Here is a 20,306-nt window from a genome sequence, read left to right on the forward strand (position 1 = left end):
AAGACCCCGCGTCCAAAACGGGAAACGTGGCTTGCTTTAGGCGTCTACTCGGTGCTCCTCGAGGTTTTCGGGTTTTTACCAGGTTGGACGGGGAAACTGTCGGGAACAGAGCACTGCGGGCTAACTCCTTTACTTTTCAGGTCGATTCCACGTTCAAGCTTCAGGATGGGGTCTAATCGTCTCGCTCGCCAAGTGAGGGTTACTTTCGGGTTTCGGCATACGGCCGGCACGTCTCAGCCCTTAGCAATGGGAGCCCTGGACAGTGACCGCGAACCACATGTCCCATCGACCCTTCGCTCTCTCTACACGAGCTTGCGGTTGAGTTCAACGCTAGGTCCAGGAGACTCCTCTCGGGCCAACCTCTTGATGTCACTTTCTAGACCAGGCATGTGCCCCGCCATCGCATCTATTTTCCACCATCTCAGAGCACGTCTACGCAGCCCAGAGTGACTCAAACATATCGCGGTACTCTAGGTTCCACCAATCAACTACTCCGCCCCCTACGCCAACATCGGAGTCAGCTTGTGAGCCGCCATTCATATCTCTCAGACTGTATCTTACTCGATTGCACTGTTCAGCGGATGTTCATACTCAGAGCAAAGCTAATGTCTTTCTCAGCGACTATCCGTCCTTCTACACGCGCCTGCATGGCTTCCTCGACCGCGAAGTGCTGCACCTGAGACACCTCGCACGCTTCTTCCGGCTCACCTACAACCTACGCCAGAAGCACTCCACGCTGATGGCGATGGTTCACCAGTGCACCGACGAGGCCGCCGGGGCCGCCTGCGGTGAGAAACCTCCATCTGTCAAATAGTGTCTTAGTCGCCGGCACCTAATACCTTATTTCCCGGGGCGCACACCACAAATAGCTTTGACGTACACAAGGCGAACGCAACGCTGGCGGATGTGTTGGAAAGCTCACTGTGGGAGCTGTACAGCCACAGGGCTCCCTACCACTCGGGCGGCCGTCGCCGGCGAAAGTGAAGGAGGGGTTCACGCAGCAGAGGTACGCGATGGAGGACCTCATGGACCACACGTACGGCACGGAGTGTATGTTCTTGCGCTTATTGTGCACTCATAGTATCTATCACAGCCAGCTATTTGATGCAGAAGCGAGGCGAAAGATCCGCAAAGAGCACGCGACGATGTTGGAACCAAGTTGGAGCTCTGCTAGGAGCCGGCGGACGATGTCCTGGAAAGACTGTGGACGTTCGGGTGACGCGGGTGGATCACCGAGGATGTAGGGATGTAATACGAGAGCGCGCTGGGAGTCAGTCATGAGTCGATCTGGACTGTCATAATGAACGCGGGTGTTGGGTGACAACTTGGGTCGTTATACCATCGCATGACCTCTGAGTCAGCGCGTAACGCCTGCTAGACATGTCTGACTTCGTACGGAGGTGGCCCACGTCCGTCTGTCACGGTCACGAGCATAACTGTGCGATCTCGACAGCCATTGGGTCTCGGGTCTTTCAGGCCCTCATTTCCTTTTTGATTTTTTGATTTTTCGATCTTTGATTTTGGGTTTTTGGTTTTGCATCTGTCGCGAACCCCTCTGTTCACAGCCGAATACTGTCCATCTTGGGCTCCGCCACTTGGAAACATGGACGCAGGGTCTAGCAGACCCCCGTTCCCGAATTATGGGTCTGTTGAAGTTTGGACCTTGTCCGACGGTTTCGCACTAAACCTCGGACCCCCATTCGCAAAAGAGTGACATGATTCTGATTTGTGAAATCACAAATCACAAATTGCGTGCCGTCTTTCTTCAGTATTTGACACCCTTGACCCTGAAATCGGTGCACTATAAAGGGCCAAGGCATAGTCCCCGCCGCCCAACGCCCCCCGCCCAACGCCCCACCACCGCCGCCCAACGTATATCCCGTCACCTCTGATCCGCCCCCATGTCGACCGACGACATCGAACTACCTACAAGCATCAATGCAGACGGGGAGTGGGATACAATCACGGTAACGATGTGAGTACTTACATCTAAGTAACCCTAGTACCTACAGGGTTCACTTACTTCTCATCAGATCGAAACTAAACAACAATGCTCTCAAAGAATATTTGAAGCACTATTCTTTAACGTCAAAAAGTCGCAACAAGGACGGCTATATACAGGCGCTATCGGACTTCAGCCGCAATCGTGAGAAATGGCAATTGTGAGTGTACTATGCATCGGCAGTGTAGTGAGCAGGAGATACTCATACTCGGAGGTTAGACTCCTCCCCCCAAATCGTCAAAAGCACAAGGGTCCCCGAGAAAGCGCATACGTCGCCACACAGACAGCATCAGAAAGTCCCAGTGCTGGAGACGCTCCCGTGGGCCGCGTGAAACGTCAGAAGCTGTCAACATTGCGCAGAAACCAGATGTTCGGCCCATACAAAAATCCTGGCGCGGCCGATCGTGGTCTCGACGGGAAATCCTCCGTTACTACAGTGTTGTCCGGCCCTCAAGTGCCACAGGGAGGTTTCGATTGTTCAGCGTTGTTGATCTGGGTGAGCGATTATGCCCAGCAGCGGTTAATGCATGCTAATATCATCGTAACAGGCGGACAGCTGTCCGGCTTCAAGCAGGGGATTATCAAACAGCTTGTCCCTGGAAAGTCCAGCGACTGCGGGAGGGAACAGCACCGGTCCCGCTGCCGCTACCTCTAGCAACTTGAGCGATACAGTCATTTCAAATGGCCATGGCAGCCGTGGAAACGAAGAATGGTTGGAGCAAGTTACCGCGGGTCTCCTTGCGAAGCTAGTCCCGCAGGTCCAGAAACTGATTTCCTTCCCGACGCACGGCGCCACTGCCATCCTGGTCCCCGAAATCAAATCACTGGCCGTTGCAGCTCCTCCACCATCCACTCTCGCCCTCCCAGACCACGAGATCCTGAGAAAAAACCCGCGTTGTCGCAACACTGCTGGATCCGATACCCAAACCTACGTGGTGGAGCTTGCCTCGGGAAAGCTGACTTATCAAGATTGCGACGTACCCCCTCCTCCCCCTCTCTCGTTTACAATGGGTATCGACCACATGAATCGGATTTGGGACGACGCAGACCTCCATCACCCCTCGCCGTTGACTATCTTGGGAGTTCCCGTTCCCGTCTTCTACTGGCGGGAGATATACCGGTATGGGAAAGGTGGTCAGTGGTTTCGGATGAAGCAAAGGTGGTTGGATTGGCAGGTATGTTCACATTTCTGAGTTGCGTTGAAGTACTGCACTGACATGTGTCTTCCTGCATGATGATAGCACCTAATTGCAGAGTATCGCATATTAGGACCGAATGGCTTTTGGGCGAAGCACTCTACCGAGGATCGTCGGCATCCTCTGACCACCATAGTCGGCGATCTAAGACTCGCCAGGAAGGCTTCTGACGAGTACGCTTCAATCGCGGCCAGAGAAACACTTGGAGTGCGGTTTGACGACGTATTCACATACAGAAAGGGACGGGATAATCATGTATATCAGAAGCATTCGTCTATAGCACGCATGTATCGCCTTATGGAAGCGCAAAAGCTCTAACGCGCGCTGCTTTTTACTACCTCTATTAGTGATTTATAGCATGAACCGGTACACCGACGCTACTTTGGGCGTGAACGTTTGAACGTTGTGCACGGCAACGGATCAAGTAGCTCGATATAGACGCCCGTCTTGATTCTCCGTTCCACCACGCGCTGAATCCCGGTACTCGTACATGTATACCAATACCCACCCTGCTCCGACCAAACCATTCCCGCCCGATATCCAAAAGTGATCTCGTTTCAACTGCGGGAAGAGAGGACGAAGACAAGTCTGTGCGCTTAACACAACGCGCGATTGCACTAGCTCACTCCGCCAGCAGTATGCTTGCAAGTCTTCCTGGAACCGACGCGATGTCCTTATCCGTTTGGTTGACAAGGACGAAAAGAAGGATGGCTTTTCTCCCACATATGGTGCGCTTTCTACGTGCTGTGGCGTCGTCGCGATCACTCACTTTTCTCGCGCCGCCCCCCTTCCGTGCACCACGCCTTCCCGTCGCCCGAGATTGATTTTATACGCAACCTACAAATCGGCGGACAGTCTAGCACTTCCGCGTTTGCCCGCACAGGTCAGCGACTTCGGCTCGGTAGAAATCATCCAGTATATTCCCTTACTCAACGGTTCCGGCTAGCAGCTCGAAGAAAGCACCGCCGACGTAAGCGGGAATAGTGTATGCATTTCCTCCCTTCAGTTCACCCCGCTGGCGGCCTATATCCCACCTCTATAATACCCGAACTCGTTGTCGAAATCTAGGTGTTCGTTGACAAATGAAGATCTCCGTGCGTACCTCTTCCCCGCTCGCCTGTCCCATATCTTCCTTCCTTTCCATCAGCAACCCGACGCCCACAGTGCAGCTCGTTTAACCTCAGTGCAACGGCGACAGGAGAATGCATCGCAAAATACAACCGTCCAGCGACCCCCTCGCACCCGCACCGAAAGTTGAGACTCGAATCAAGCTGCTTCGTCGCGCCAACTGCTCAACGACGCTTGCCACTCGTGCGCGCGTGTTCATAGTCTGTATCCGCTTCGAGGCGCATCACTGGATCCACAGGCTTGGCTTGGCTTGGCTTGGCTGCAAGGTACGCCGTCGTCGGGCTCCAGCTACTCAGGGTGTATTTCGTCCCAGTATCTCCACGACAACAGCCCTTGTGCGCGGCTCGCATACCTACAAACGGAGAGACCGGCACCCAGGAAGAGCATCCAGGCGCCGAACTCTGCCAAGTACGGCGCGATACGGCTCTCTCTCCGATTCGACTTGTGTAAACGTACTTGAAACTCGATCATTTCACTTGCGCATGCATACCGTGGCTCAACGATACCTTTCGCCAGATCCTCACCAAAGCACACTTCGAAGAGTAAACGCCGCTCGCGCATTCCGTACTCACACTCCGTTCTAAAGACGCAGGGGTGTGCCCACACGATATACGGTAAGTTTTCGTTCTCTTAGTTCTAAGTTTGAGCATCTCACGGCATCTCCTCAGGACCCCCCGAAAATGGGCCCCAACTTCGCGTGTACCCGCTCAGCGTGTAGGCTCCGCGAGCTCACTAGGTACTCATTGTTCATTTTATAGACATAATCGAGGATTCGGATCACCTGTCTGCGGATGGTGGGGTCTTGTAGCGAAGATAGTCGTTCGCTCGTCCGAGGTATGCCGCCAGCCCGCCAGCCCGCCGTCCCGTATTCTTCTTTGCTGACACGATATCCCAGCAGCTACCTACCGGTCTCCCGCGATCGCGCGTCGCCCGATGTACGGCGGGCGGTGGCAAGTACATCGTGCAAAGGTCCAAAACTGGCATAGACGTAGGCTGAACGCGGGAGAGGGAGAGCCAGAGATACCGAGGGGCGTATCTCTGCACCATGTACACGCTTGCGGGAGGCTCAATACAGCACCACTTGGGTACCGCAGCAACGTCGAGACGGGACAGCACGAGACCTATACAATCGACGGTCGCGAGTGGGGAAGCACATTCCGATCAGGAATCGGGCTCCTTACTAAGCAGTCCGTCTCACCTCTCTCTCTGTCCCGCAAACGTAGGCCAAGCACATGCTGCCTTACAGTTTGTGACCGTACTAAGTAACGCATATCAAATGAACCGAATCGTTCCTCCTCATCCTCCTCCTGCTACTGTCGACAGTAAGATTGATCGTGCGTGGGGTTCTCTGACTGCCAGTGGGTTCTAACCTTCCTACCAAAGAAGGCAACTGTTGGACGAATATATGTTCGCCCTAGGCTCATGCCCATCCGTCTCGGGCACCGAACGGGAAGGGATGAAAGTGAACTCAGAGTATGATGGAGGGGTGGTCGAAGGGAGACAGGAGTCTGGGGGCTGGATTTGAGCCAGGAGGGCCATGGGAGCCAGGGCAGCCGAGCTACGGTGTTGAGGCGAATGACAGTTGGCATGCTCGGACGTGCGCATGATCCGCCCTGCTGTGCACCCAAGCGCGGGATCCAGGTGAGCAATGTCCCCCATTACTTGGCTATTGGCTGATTTTCTGGCCTGCCAGCTTTCCTCAAGGGCTCTCCCCCTGTTCGTCAATTCGTCAGGAAGCTGGATGCAACTGCAAGATGTAGTCAGGCCCGACTTTGATGTACAATTGCTTACATTGGTCTGACGGCATACCTCCGTGCTTCTCTTGACCCGAAATTCGTCGTCAGATACTGATGCAGTCGCTGAACGAGCCCATTCAAGCGCCGCAGCCTCTTTCTAGAGGACGTCCACGACTCCGTCCCCTGCGCTCTTACACTACGTGCTTGTCGATCACATGGCCGCCAACGGTCACTACCTTCACCAGTCCCTACCGTCCCATTCCATCCCTCTACGCCAGTCTTATTTCGATGGTTCCGATCCGCCAAGGGCGGCGCCGCACGACAACGTCCCGTACTCCAAAGGCGTGTCCCGCTTGCCCATACTCTCCGCGCCTTTTTGCTCGCAATACGAACCCAACCCTCCGTCGCAGGCATGTCATACTCCGCAGACGTACGATGTGCCGCAGGAGGAACAGCTGGAAGCTAAGCCTTCGCCGCAATCCACGTCCGCGCCTGCGCCCCTGGCACAATCAGGGGCTCCTCTGAAAATCGACTTTGCGAAGGTACGTTTGGCGTTCCAGTCATCCTTCGCATCCATAAGTGATATCAGGCCTAACTATTGCATGTCACGTATGTCCAGCTAACAGTGTCGTATGGGATCCTCGTCGACTGTGCAAGTGCCCTCTCATACCAGGGCCGCTGTGACGATTTTTCTCCAGTACCGGGAACGATGGATGCTATGTATCAAGTTGGGTCGTACGGGATGCAAACACTTGACGCTGCTTGCAGACATATCATCCCGGAGACTGTGCGTGATGCCCGTTTAGTCGCCAATGTGCAAATCTAATCAAGCTGGTGGTTAGGCGATCACGCCGTCCATGAGCGAACGACGGATATGCTTGGGTTGCAATGCGACGTCTACATCCCAATGGCGCCGTGGACCAATGGGTATGTACACTTCTCTACTAGTCCGATGGGTTTGCAAGCTAACAATTATGGGATCGGGTGCAGGCCCGGGTACGCTGTGCAATGCATGTGGGATTTTCTATGGGAAAATGGTACGTTGTTATTTTGAATCGGCGTCATGTGGCGATATGACTGCTGATGTAGTGTTTTCCTGGGGTATCCTTGGTGGCCATGCGCTTGCATAACAGCTTGCTAGTCGGATCCGGAAATCATTGGGCGGACATAGCTGCGGTCACATTGGATCGGCTTATACAGAGTTGGAGATGGGCGAAGACACAAATGAGTCCGCAGACGATGCGTGACGTTTAGGACAAGATAATCCTTTGTGGCCCGGGTACCGATTGGATCCCCTCTGCTAATTTTGAAACCCGGATTCGTCGCGGCCAGCGCTGGGAGCCTCCGGACGACGCATACTACTCGAATTGGGACGTGACCGGAAGGTGTGTGCACGTGCGTGCGCGGTTCTGTTGTTTTGTACAAGAATGCGGATGCGCGCCGCATTCTGAAAGCTTCAATCGCGATCGTATGTCACAGGGCTGACATGAATAATCACCGGGTTCAACGGCCTGAGAGTCGATATTAGTCATCGCAAATACACATTGTACTCCGAGATACATGGAGTCGGCGCGGATTGCCACCAACTTCCAATATGCGTGAATCTGAACAACTCCTGAAGTCTGACTAAAGGGTCGATTCCAAGTTACGGGTAGCTATGGTACATACACCGGCAGTGACACACAAGTTTCTCCGCTAATCTGCTGGGGCTGTAGGGCACCGAGGACGGAGGACATGGCAGGCGGCGCGCAGGCGAGAAGGCAGGAAGGTGGACCCGCCTACGGGGCACGCTAATGGCAAGTCGCGACTAGGACTTGCCTTTCGAAATCGACCGCCACGTTAGGCGGCGATCAGGCGCGTCGTCTACCTCACCCATCTCCATCTTCATCAACAATACTCTCACATTGCTAGGATATGCGCAACATGTCCCGGACGCGTGAAGGCGAACCTTAGCAGACCGAACTTGCCAAGTGCGCAGTATGTCCTTCTTTGTAGCGCGCGAACGTGCTTACTCACTGGCACTACATAGAAATTACCATTTCCACGTGAGGGAAATACAGTCTGATCTAGATGATATTTTTCAGCGTTTTCGAGGCGAAGAAAGGGTTGTATAATAAGCAGGAAATGCTTGGAGCGACGCCTTTTTGTCATGGAAAAAGGCATCATAGCCTTTTCCCAGTCGATAAACGCTCCTTTTTTCAAGAGTTTGACAATTGAGGAAATTGTGGAGAAAAGGCTTGATTCATTCAGCCTTTCTCAACAGATTCCGGAAACTGAAAACGGTGTTTTCTATGCAGTGTGGTTTTGCCCTGCGGATGCAAGTATGCTCCGGACGTACTCGCGGGTGTGGGCGGACATGTTTCGCGTGGCGCCACGCCTCCACATGCGATCTTACCTTATGGCGGGCGCGTCGACGATAGAAGCACACCGCACAGGCGAGCATGTGCCCCACAGCCTACTGTAGTAGAAGAGACAAGAGAGGCGCGTACTGCTAGTTCTTTAAGATCATGTTTCTGTGTTGACTGGCTCGTGGGAGAGGTTAGGTACATACTCCGGTACGGTGATCCTGTGGTTAAGAGCGCGATGGATCGCAGAGGACGACGGTGCGGAGGCGCACAGCGAGTCGCGAGCCGCCGCTTGATTCATGGTCGCTGTACTTTGCGAATTCATTTGCTCACTAGTTGTAGATGTCCGATTGCGTACGGGCGCGCGGCCGCCTGTTGAGTCCGGTCTCTCTGCAGCCAAGGCCTGGCGGAGGGCGGGTTCGATTTCCCGGGCATAGATAGCCCATAGCATGGCACGAGTGTGCTGGCGGACGAGCCGTGGGGGGACACACGACTTTGCGCTCCGAGGAGCGTTGTAATAGGCGCCCTATGTGTTTTGAGTGCGCGGAGTCGAGTTCGTGGATCATACACTCTAAATGGGACTCGTGGCTTTCGAAGATGGCGCACGACGCGCGTACCATGGGGGCACGCGACCGTGGCGCTTCGACTGCCGTCGTTATCTCTCTCTCTCTCTCTCCCTTGCGCGTTTTCGTTAAACGCTGCATGTATAGCGTCTGTAGTGTCCTAACATGTATTGAATACAACGTGGCTGATTTTGCACCGTCCAAAGTCCCCGAATCGAGTGCCCCGTCTCGAAGTCCTCTCCCTAAGCCTCTGAGTGCTCTCCCTTCCTCACCCCCGCCACGTGCAATACAATCCCACCATTCACGCAGAGTCCACGAATTCATCTGGGAGATCCAGCACCGTCCCCGAGATACTCGCCCAGCCGAGATCCACCCCCCGCGCAATCGCCGCAGCCCGCCTCCTGGTGCAACCAACGCGCAGACGGGCGAGCACCAGGCAATACCAGCCGGTGCGCTGCCTGTGTTTGTCGCGTGATCGACCACTTGCTGAGACGTGCCGTTCCACAGCGCTGTCGAGCAGCCCAAGTTCTCGCTGCGACAGGCATGCATTTACGGCAGGTTATCGACAGACAACACAAAGATAGAGGATCGGTGGGAGACTGGACAGGAATCCGTCTGTGCGAGCGGATTTGTGAAAGGTGGGCAACAGCAGCAGCGAAGAGAGGGGGAACGCGGGTAGTGCTACAGCGTGCAGTACGACAACGGAAGCGACCGGGGAGCATTAGTCCCCTGCTTCTGGAGAGGATCGAAGGGGCCATTAAGAAATACGAAACCGATCCCTGGCTGAGACCGTGTTCGAGGCGTTTTGGTCTACGTATAACAGTGGGGGTGCGGGTGCGTAGGCGCTCGAAAAAACCCAGCGGAGTTTCACCACGCCTCCGGCATCGGCGGGAAGTTGCCCATCCAGCCGTTCGTGTGGCCCACGTTCAAGAAAATGCCGTCTGACCCGTTCTGCGGGAGCCCCAGATCCGTCAAGCTCTGCATATTGCTCGTCAGCAAGTTGTACACAAGCGGGAAAAAGAGAAACGTGCACCTGCTCTTGGAACTAGAGCGGGATCGCCGCGGGGTTGAGCATGCGCTGGTGATTCGCCCCCGCACCGACTTCCTCGACTGTGAACGGCGGCGGGGGACCCATCATCGTATCCATGACGCGAAGTGTCAGTGCGTAGCGCTCCGCGGCGATATTCGCACAAACAATCACGTCACTAAAGCTGGGAAGGCGGCGGGGAGGACATTCGGGGCAGGTCATACTGACCAGAACGCCCATACACGAAGTTCCGCGGCGGACAGACTCCAGATACCGTCCGAGGCGTCATGAGATGTGAGACGCCTGTGATCAAGCCGCGCAGAGGATACAGCGCGTGAGAGACGAGCTGGATGGGCATCGCGAGCGCGACGAATGCATCCGTGAAGCATTGGGCGCGGGCGACGGCGATCCGGGGTATGAACGCGCGGGGCCCGATGGAAGGGCGCAGAGTTCTGGTCGCGGGCGAGTGACCTTTCTGTCGTCTCGCGCACGGTGCTGCTGCGTGCACATACGACACGGGCACCGTTCGCTTCGACCTGCGCGCGGCCGCACTGAGGCGGCGCGCGAGGACACGGCAGGAGTGCGGGGCGGGGGTCATTGCTGAAGTGGAGGCAGACACATGGGAAGGCGTGCGACGTCTCCGAGACGTGGCGGCGAGCGAGGCAGGTGGCGGCCGGAAAGGTTGATGGCGGGGGGCCGAGGATGATGGAGGAGGGGGACGCAGCCGCAGTGCTTGGCTTCCACAGTATGTGCCATTTGGTACACCAGCCGTTTCGAGGTGAGCACGCATGCTCGGCCTTCTGTAGTGTCTGAGACATATGCAGGGAGATCTGCAGGAGCTGCAGGGCGGTGCCCAGAGGAGAAAGAGCTCACGGCGCTTTGCAAGTGCGAAAGCTGGTGGCCGTCGCTCGAGAACGCCGACGGGTGCCACGGGAGGTCGGAGAAGTTGACAGGAAGGGGGCGTGGTCAGGCGCAAGGCGAACCTCTGCCGAGCCGCGTCGTGAATTCCAACTGTTGGGTCGAGAGGTCGTGCCGCGGGAGGTGGGCGTATTTATGGCCGTAGGATCCTCGGACACGGCACTCCCTTCCGTGGCGTTGTATGTGAAGCAGTTGGACCATATGAGATCGAGATCATCCTTGAACTCCTTCATGAACTTGTGCTGCCTCTGTTTCACTTTCTTAAACATCGTCGGCAGGTCCATGGGCGTGGAGATAACCGTCGTATCATTAGTCGAGTACCCGCGGTTAGATGCGACAAAATAACGTACTGTCGTAGTAGTCGAGCACACGCCTCCGCGTCGCGGTTATCCTGCGCGGAAGTCAGCGCGCGTACGAGCGCCCCGGTGGCTGAACTCGCACCATTGTGACCATCCGGAGGTCCACGAGGGAGACCCTCGAGTGAGTCATAGGAAGCATCCGCAAGCTTTCCGGCATCGCTCGCCGCTCGCTACGGAGGTATGAGTATGAGTGCGGGCTCGACTCGTGTTAAACACCCTCCGGGTCTCCTTGACGGCGCTTAAAAGTAACTTGAGCTCAGATTCCGGCAATGAGGACTTGACCTGGCTCGCGGTGAGAGTCTTGAGCAGGTTCTGCATGTCGGAGACGTTAGCTAACAATGTCGAGGCTGGATGGTTCGCGGACGTACGTTCATGGTCGGTCCATCCGGCGGGGGCGGGGCTCCGGTGAGGGTTACGGAACAAGGAGAGAATTGAAACTCCGACCCGGGACGTCGATTTCGCCTGACCCTCCTTCGGAGTGTAAAGTATCTGTCGGAGCAGAACCATCCCTTCGACGCCTCTTGGGCCTTCGACGTGCTCACGACTTTTGGCTGGGATGAGAAACCACTATGTAGTGGACCAGTCTGTTGAGAATCATACGTCATCTCTTTTATTTCGTGCTACATACGTGTTCGCGATGCCTGTATCAAAGTATCAAATCCGAGTGTATCTATATTTGACAGCTGAATGGGCGAAAACCGCAAAGCTCAGTGTGATGGCGCACGATGTGCGTACCGTGGGGGCACACTGGGGGCACGCGACCGTGGCGCTTCGACCGTGCGCATCTCTCAGCCCGAGATGCCCTCCCGATGGCCAGACCCCTCGACCTGCATTTCTGCTGTTCCGTAACCAGAACCTCCTCCGCCTCTGTTCACCGCCGTACTCTCCCTTGCTCCTTTGCCCGTGCCCGTCCTCCGTCTCTCCTGCTTAGAAATGGAGTAGGGAGACCTGAATACATTCTCGCCGGCTTCCCGCCCCGCCTGTCTGCAGCGCGAACGGGTGCGCATACTACGAGAACGCCCGCCTCGTTCGTCCGGCCGTATCTCTTGGGGAAATCGTCGCACCCGCTCCATCTTTCATACGCATGTTCTCTGTCCATGGTCAATCCCGCTCGTGCAAGCCCGACACCGCCCGATTCCCGAGCTTGCAGTACTCCATGTATCCCTGCGGCCTAATCACCGCACTCGACTATTCGTACGCCGTCTAGCGCGTGAGTGGTGTAGTGGATATGGTCGGTGGCATATGGCACTTGCTATTGGTGCGTTCCCAGCCTGCCCCGTCGCGATTGTGCTCACAATGTCCTGATCATTAGTCTTCAAGCATACGCCCTTCAGAACCCTTCGCCCCGCCTGCGCATCTCTTCGCCCCTGCCCGAAACGCTCACAGAACGCTCACAGCGCCTTCACGACGATGCCTGCAGATGCACGAGGATGCCGTTCACGAACTGCGCCCGCCACGACGCTCACCGGGTAACGACCACCCCACCGACCTCCGCCCGAGTCTCAACCACGCTGCGTGAGCCCGAGCGTCCCGAAACTCAACGCCAAGGCTTCTATTGGCTCAATATTACGGTATGCGCATTATCAGCTTGTGCGGACGCGAATGGCCCTGACGGTCTGGCGATTACAGGCTGCCTGCGGGCAGAAACGCCAGCAGCTCACGTCGCGACGCTTGTGACCACCTACCCGCTTCGATATAGTCTTCCCCGACCATCCTCCCACCACTCGTGGCGATACGGATGTAGTACGACAGCGTCAATCGCGTGCACGTCGACACGTACCTCCTGCGGACGCCGCCAAAGACATATCACCGCCCCGCATTTCGACGGCGTGCGCGACCGCCTCCAACTCACGCCAAGAGGCTCGCATGGACCCCCACGCATATACTCAGCAACGTGCAGCTCGATCTGACGAAACAACGCACACGAGATCATCGGCTGATTCCACGGACGATGCCACCACATAGGACGGCGTCCCGCACCTAATCCGCGATCGTCGCGCCCCCTATCGGCGCGCCACTCGGCCAACACATTATCTGGGACGCTGGCAACGGCCCGCACTTCCCCAACAGGCGTCGACGATCTCGCAAAGCCGGCGGCGATCGTTTCGCGGCGGGACGACCTCGACCTCGCGCATCTTTGAGCCCTGTTCAGGCGTATCTCATCTCCTGGCGCATCCCTACATGCTGCGCACTGCATATACCCGGAGCTCGCGTCGTGTACGTTCCCAGCGCGCCCGCTCGCAAACTGCACTGACGACGTCGTGTTTCCCGACGCTCGTTTTCTTAAAATGCACATTTCTCCCCGCACGGCGCCCGGATCGGCCTGCGCATCCGCGTGCGGCCTCGTGAAAGTGTTCCCCGTCGTCCACGAAGCTGTCGCGGCGGTGCAACTCCGGACGCCTTGCGAAGCCGGCTGGGACGCCCGCCACGCTGGCAGCGACTTCGCGCGCGGACGGTAGCTCTCTGACCTCTGGAAACGAAACGGCAGGCCATATGCACCAGGACGCACACGCGCTCCGGATGGCGTGGCGATCCGGAGACCGATTTCATGGGTTCGGCTTGCTCGAAAACTCACGAATACACGCGTCGCGCGACGCTCCCCCGCCCGATGGACGCGTATCTCGACAGGAAAACGCCCGGGGATCCTCACAACAGTCACGCTTTGTTCCGGAGCGCGTATGACGTCGGGTGGCGACTAAGTGGCAGGGGGACTCTGCGTACGCCCGGGCCTGAGGATCTCACGAACTCGAATGCCGTGCCCTGGGCCTCTCAAACATGCAGTTTGAGCTCCATGCACCAGGTGGCACACGCCCCTCGCATCTTGGCGCGATCCGGGGAGGTTAAAATCGGGGCAACTCGACCGATTTCATGGGTTGGCCAAAAGGAGAAAACCACAAACTCGCGTGCTCCGTGCTCATCCCTCGCCCGGGAGCTATGCCGCGTCGCAGGCACATTCAAGCACAGCCGCCGCGTCGTCCCCGTCGTTCTCAGGCATTCCCGGAGACCGAGCCGCGCGGCGACGTCGCGTCGGGACGCGGGCGCCTACCGCCAGGCGGCCGCGACCTGGGGTCGACACCTCGCCTCGACACAGCGTCTCTGCGCTCTGTAATCCCATCGGTACCCTGTACACACCAGAGGGCGTGTGCTCACCGCGTCTCTGCGCGATCCGCGCACAATATATTTGCGTTCGCCCGACCGATCTCATGGGCGGCGGCAACACACGACCGTCTTCGCAAACTGACGCGTCCCGCCTCCGTCCCGTGTTGGGGCGCCGTGCCATTTAGCGTGTGCTCTCGCGGGCACGCCCGCTACCGTCCCTTGCTGCGCATAACGGCGTACCACGACTCTGCGCGTCTGCAGGACGGTCTTGCCGCGCGGGCCCGTCACGATGACGTCGACCTCGCGCGGCGGCGGCTCCAGGGAGGCCTTAGGAAACAAAACGGCGGGCTCTATGCACCAGGACGCATGCGCCCCCCGCGTCGCGGCGTGATCGGGGGAGACAAAGTCGGGTCGACTTGACCGATTCATGGGTGTTTCCCCTGAAGCCACGGAATTCGGCGCATACGATAATGGGCACCTCCGTCACGGTCTCCGCCGCGCACGCTGCGTGTGAGGCCGCCAACCCCCTCGCGCCGATACTATTCTGTGCAAGTGTTTGGCTATCTAGAAGGTGCATCAGCTACAGTCCTGGCCCAAATCCACTGAACTCACCTATCCTGATAGGTTTCTGCAGTCTGTGCCATGTGCACGAGCTTCGCTCGGTCCACCCCGCGTCCCTGCGAATGGAAAGGAAATGACGAGAGATTCAACAAATCGAACTAGCTCGGAATCAGTGAATAAGTACGTACCGTGTGTCGCGTGCATGTGTTCGCGTTGATTGCGGCCGTCCTGCAGCACAAGTGACGTGAACAGCTTTGGTAGGAACAATACGACGTGCCTGCAGCCCCGACGACTGCATTCCCGGAACGTGAGCGGCATAATCGCGGGGAGGTGGCGGCGGCCAGGGTGTAGGACGTCGGAGGATGAGTGCGCGCGTGCGTCGAGCACATAGGACAACGAGAGAGGGAGCGGAGCAGACGCCATGCGTCGTGTCCGCGCACACGGGTATATATACGAGTGCACCGCCGCACGTCGTACGAATGTTGACCAGCCTACTGGCGCGACCTTGGCTGAACTACACGAGTCAACGTCAGCACCGCGGCCTCGGACATCCCGCGACCTCGCCCGCCCGTCCTACTCATTCTCGCTTCGCTTCACCGATATTCCCACTGTGGCCTGTCATTACCCAATGCCACCTTTCATTACCGCCACTCACTGTCTTTACTCATCGTCGCCTGCATCTACTCATACCCTTGTACGATACCCAGTAGATTGTAGTCAAAATGCTGGGTATCTAGTGAACATCTCTCCTCCGCGTGCGAGGAAAACGATACGATTTCCAAAAAATAGCCTTGGGAGGTGTGTTGGGGCCCTGGAATTTGCATTCATGGTACACTAATAATGCTTTGCCAGATTGTCCCAAGAACGAGTGAATGCGAATGCGAGGGTGAGCGGAGGCTCGCGGTGGGCGGCCTTGACCACAAGCGCCCAGAAAGCGCGCAAATAAGTGCGCCGGAGGTACTGTTGACGTTGAACGCCAATCGTTTGTTATCCTCTACCGCGTCCACTACTCATACCATTTCACAGGCTCCAGTGGAGCGCATCGATGTTATCTCCTACGAATCCCCCTCTCACCTACTACCCCGAACATGTCGCGGCACGCAAAGTCATCCAACCTTGTTCATCGTCCTGAAGAGGAGCGACGTCGAGCGGAACTCTCGAAGTTGCTTGCGGACCAGCTTTCCCAGGCCAAGAGTATACCTTTCGACCGCCTATGCGTAAACGCGAATATGAAAAGAAAGCATAGCTCGGTCAAGAGGGTTGCGCTGCGTTCGGAGGACGGCTCTTTGGGAGACGGAAAAGCGGACTCAGGATCCAACTCAGGTATGTGAGCCGATGCTTCACTCCCGATAGCGATCTTCACGAGCATTCGTAGATCCTATATCTAGTGCTGTCGGTCTTGTCGGCGTCGAGGATAACCTCGCATATATCCTTCCCCCCTCCCATATTGCAATGGCTCCGAGCAACATTTCTGCGGCGGGAGCGCGAACAGGATGTCGTGACATCTCATGCTGCCGTATGTCTGGTGTATCCATCCTATGCCTCGCGGTCAATGGTGTGCCTGCTATCGTCTTCCACGGAGAAGATATTCGGAACTGATCGATGTACTCGACTAGATCGCCACACCATCAAATTGTCACACGATGTCTCCTGTCTCTCAGTCGCACCTGTGGTACTAGAGCTCGGCTTCTTCATGAGACCTGGCACTCCGACTCCCCTCCTTGCCATCGCAACGGCTGCATTGGACATCTTGATCGCGATGGAAGACATTTCAGCAGCCCCGCACCAGTGGCGTGGTCGCGACTCTGAGCTAGCCAGGATTCTTCTCCGATCATGCAGGGCGAATAAAGCTGTGTTCTCCGGCGAAGAGGTATGTTCACTTGCCGTCCTCTTCAGTACCCGGTCTCATCGAGCCTTAGGAAGTACTTATATTGCGAGAAGTCTATACAACGATGTGCGCATACCGCGCCGAAAGACGACTTCCTAGCAGACAGAGTCTTTTAGACAAGGTCGAAGATTCGTCTAAGGAGGTCCTCTCGCCCCAAAACCTCCGCTATCGAAGGCAGGCTGAAGTGAGTCTTATCTGGTCGTCCTAGACGGTTTTAATAAATTATTGCGTAGCCTAGCGTCTCCTTAGGAACCCTCATATACGATGGTTCTGTTCTGGAGTCGCTCACTGCTGCAGTCCTCAGCAAGCAGAAAGCACTTGCAGGCCGCTACATAGCAGGTCAGCTTGCCTTCGATAGCGCGGATCTACTCATATTGAGCACACCGCGAGAATGGCTATCCAGCAGTTGCATCGATGGCTGTTCCATGCTGCTTCAACATCTTTTCCCTATCCCTGCCCAATCTGTCGCTATCTTTTCCACATTTTTACCAAGCTTGGCATTCTGTCCTGGGGCTAATGATGATGCGTTGTGGCGCTTGGTTCAAAATTCCCGTTACTGGGAGAAGACCATATGGTTATTTCCTATTCACCACAACAACCACTGGCTTTTAGGTATCGTCAGGATTCCAGCAAGAGTTATATCAGTGTTTGATAGCTTTGGTGGTACATCATATTGTGAGCTGTGGGCCAAGGTAAGAAATTGATACATAGTTCTATTAAGGTTTATTTCTAACTTCCAACTGTAGAAGCTTCATACCCTTGTGGTGAAGCTAGGCAAGTTGGCCCGTGCCAATAACCAAAATGCCCCAATTGCTGACACTGGATGGGAGGGATATCCTGCAACAGTAAGTGGGCAGTCTAAATCCTGCTACAACTTTGATAACCATAAATCAGCTTTCAAAGCTCCAAACAAACTCTTATGACTGTGGAGTATGGGTTGTTGGATGTATTGTTGCAGTTCTTGATGGTCATACCACATTGTATGGGGAAGAGAGTCAGATAGCAGGGTTTCGGTACTGGTTATTCCTACAAGCATCCACACTACCTACATCACGTGCTTGAAATTTGTGTATACACTGCCATAGTGTTGTGATTTGTCATGTATATGTTTTAGAGGTGTGTGCGGTGATGCACTCAAGTCTCCCCTAATGGCCACTAGGACGTCGGAATTGTAAGACAAAGAGGACGAGACCCGAGAAGTGACTTATAATACACTGCACACCCAGGTGCCCATGAAAATCACCCCCTGAACCAAGGAATAGATGCAATCACTAGTAGTACTGGGGATTTCGAGCAACCGGTGTTTCTGAGGTAATATTGCCACTATGTATTTGGCGGTTGGACTAGGGAATATCCAAGTAGGTTTAGGTTCTTCAAGAGACCACAGTGAATATCACTGGTAGGGGGACCAGTGCTCTCATGTATGTGCGCGGACATCATACGGCATGTAATCTGATTCATTTCCTGAGCGCAACAATTTTGACTATGTTGTACATGAGTAAGAGATGTCACTGTGCCACAATGAGGGTTATGATTGCAAGCTGAAACTGCGACCTCCCTCATCGAGTCGACCTCCAAGACACTGCAAAGGTGCGCTCATGTAAAACTCACGTATGGGGGGCGCAATCTATTGCCCCTTTCCCGCAAGTACTCTGGTCCAGGCTCTATTGAAGCTCAGCGTCCTCGTAGGATGGTGGGGCAGTTAGAAAGGCTGCCCCCACCAGGCACGCGGGTTCCGAATACCCGCACGCTGTACGCATCTATCTAATACATGTTATCTTATCTTCTGCCCAGCTGTAAGAACCCGACGGTTCGTACTTACTGCCGGCACTCCCTAGTGCCTGGACGGGAACGTCCACTTCAGTAGGAGAAGGTGTTCTCCGGGAATCACGGAGAACTAGCGCATCTAGGCGCCCGTAGATTAGATACCACAAGTCCTGTATTGTACGTAAGCGTACGGCGCCCGAAGGTTCGGGCCTCGGGCGCCTGGTGGGGGCAGAGTTCTACCACCCCCCACCATCCAGCGAGTACGCCGAGCAATCAAGCCCGGTCCAGAGTACTTGCGGGATTCGGGGAGTCGTGGGACTCGCGTACACTTACACTTTTTTACTCTAGCCACGACGAACGAACTTTCGTTCACAGCATCAAGTTGCTCGACGTCACCACGTCATCAGAACATCGGACGCCTTACGACAGCGTCCCCAAATGGATCCCACCCAGCCTTCCGGGAACAATGGTCACCATGGGCGACCTGTCAGTCAACCCGGTTCTCCGCAAACGGTGGGTCCGAGCACTGCCAACGCACCGCCCGGCCCCGTGGCTGGTTCTGCGGGACAACCACCATCTCCCGATGGTGGCCCCGCACGAAATACCGTGCCCAATCCGACGGGAGCTCCGCAAGCAGCTCCCCCCTCCTCCCCACACACTCAGCCCCGGAATGCGGAAGGCCCGCGCGTACTATCGCGCGCCGGATCCACGCACTCTGCTCCAGGAGTGCTCCCTCCACACGGCAAGCCTGCGCATGCCCCTACTACGGACGCACCGCGTCCACGGTCGACTAGCGACCTTACTACTCCCGACCTGAATCAGATCGGCAGTGAATGGGCTGGCATGCGTAGCCAATCGCAACGGCTGGAAACCATCCAGCCAGCACCAGCTCTAAGAATCATGGGATTCTTACGCGATTCCGCGGAACGCTACAAAGCGTTAAGAGAACAGGTAACGCTCGCTGAGACCGAGGTCAATGACCAGCTCGCCGCGTTCGAGCGAGAAATGCGAGAGTTGGCCCAGCAGGGCACGGACCCCACCATAGGTCCCGAGAATAACGTCGAGGACGTTATTGATGCCACGCAAGTGGAGGCGCAACTGGCTGCACCTCCTAGTCCGTCACCAAGTGAGGTGCTTCGCCAGCAAATGGAGGCTGATCGCCTCGAAAGGCTCCGGAGAGCGGGATTGGGGGACACTGGACCAATAGCAGGTCCGTCTCGACTACTGCCCTCCTCGCCGTTAGCGGCTCCGGCACCCATTCGAGCTGCACCCCCACGACGAAGCGTGGCTTTCGGGGCCTTTGAGCCCTCGGATATCACGGCACCGCCAGGCTGGGACCATTACGAGTCCGCGTCGCAAGCTCCTCGGGGTGACCGAATCCCGGTCACTTCGACGGCACCTCCGCACCAGTTTGTGCTCCGACCCAGGAGGTCCTTAGCTCCAGGAGCTTCCGCGCATCACGGACTTAGTACTGTCCCCGAGCACGAGCTCGATGGATCAAATGAGCTCGCATACACGGGCCCTAGCTATGGGCCCCGGGACGCTCGTGAGGTCCAAAGGCTAATGGGCATGATCGACCAAATGGTCGGGGAGGAACCGACCTCCAGTCCGCCGGCATACCTGAAGGTCACTAAGATGACCCTCCCGAAGCCGTATTTGGGCAAGGACGATCTCGACGCTTTTGAGATGTGGCTCCACAACCTCCTCGAGTTCTTCC

At 56.2% G+C, this 20,306-nt stretch overlaps 7 protein-coding genes across 7 annotated transcripts; 6 read left to right on the plus strand and 1 right to left on the minus strand.

Moving 5' to 3' along the window:
* Positions 1-2,955: 2,955 nt before the first annotated feature.
* TRAVEDRAFT_123646 (uncharacterized protein) lies at positions 2,956-3,516 on the plus strand (the record flags this gene model as incomplete). Its single annotated transcript, XM_008040805.1, has 2 exons — positions 2,956-3,136; positions 3,272-3,516. Coding segments are annotated over 2 exons (426 nt in total), but the record flags the coding sequence as incomplete, so codon positions are not given.
* A 2,761-nt stretch (positions 3,517-6,277) lies between these two features.
* Positions 6,278-7,192, plus strand: TRAVEDRAFT_48080 (uncharacterized protein; the record flags this gene model as incomplete). The annotated part of the gene is made up of 5 exons (XM_008040256.1): positions 6,278-6,604; positions 6,831-6,849; positions 6,905-6,989; positions 7,053-7,099; positions 7,152-7,192. 5 exons carry the CDS (start codon positions 6,278-6,280, stop codon positions 7,190-7,192), a joined length of 519 nt encoding a protein of 172 aa, XP_008038447.1.
* Positions 7,193-10,866: 3,674 nt separating this feature from the next.
* On the minus strand, positions 10,867-11,214 carry TRAVEDRAFT_123303 (uncharacterized protein; the record flags this gene model as incomplete). The annotated part of the gene is made up of 1 exon (XM_008040806.1): positions 10,867-11,214. A coding segment is annotated over one exon (348 nt), but the record flags the coding sequence as incomplete, so codon positions are not given.
* Positions 11,215-12,451: 1,237 nt separating this feature from the next.
* Positions 12,452-13,083, plus strand: TRAVEDRAFT_58945 (uncharacterized protein). The gene is made up of 3 exons (XM_008040807.1): positions 12,452-12,532; positions 12,587-12,845; positions 12,904-13,083. The coding sequence occupies exons 1-2, from the start codon at positions 12,503-12,505 to the stop codon at positions 12,791-12,793; spliced, it is 237 nt and encodes a 78-aa protein (XP_008038998.1). The 5' UTR covers positions 12,452-12,502; the 3' UTR covers positions 12,794-12,845; positions 12,904-13,083.
* Positions 13,084-13,100: 17 nt separating this feature from the next.
* On the plus strand, positions 13,101-14,224 carry TRAVEDRAFT_29338 (uncharacterized protein). The gene has a single exon (XM_008040037.1). The coding sequence runs from the start codon at positions 13,563-13,565 to the stop codon at positions 13,731-13,733; it is 171 nt and encodes a 56-aa protein (XP_008038228.1). The 5' UTR covers positions 13,101-13,562; the 3' UTR covers positions 13,734-14,224.
* A 2,972-nt stretch (positions 14,225-17,196) lies between these two features.
* Positions 17,197-17,884, plus strand: TRAVEDRAFT_124172 (cysteine proteinase; the record flags this gene model as incomplete). The annotated part of the gene is made up of 3 exons (XM_008040808.1): positions 17,197-17,514; positions 17,572-17,667; positions 17,717-17,884. Coding segments are annotated over 3 exons (582 nt in total), but the record flags the coding sequence as incomplete, so codon positions are not given.
* A 1,143-nt stretch (positions 17,885-19,027) lies between these two features.
* Positions 19,028-20,298, plus strand: TRAVEDRAFT_48082 (uncharacterized protein; the record flags this gene model as incomplete). The annotated part of the gene is made up of 1 exon (XM_008040257.1): positions 19,028-20,298. A coding segment is annotated over one exon (1,271 nt), but the record flags the coding sequence as incomplete, so codon positions are not given.
* Positions 20,299-20,306: the final 8 nt, after the last annotated feature.

The sequence above is a fragment of the Trametes versicolor genome (genome assembly GCF_000271585.1).
Source record: "Trametes versicolor FP-101664 SS1 unplaced genomic scaffold TRAVEscaffold_6, whole genome shotgun sequence".
Classification (NCBI taxonomy): domain Eukaryota; kingdom Fungi; phylum Basidiomycota; class Agaricomycetes; order Polyporales; family Polyporaceae; genus Trametes; species Trametes versicolor.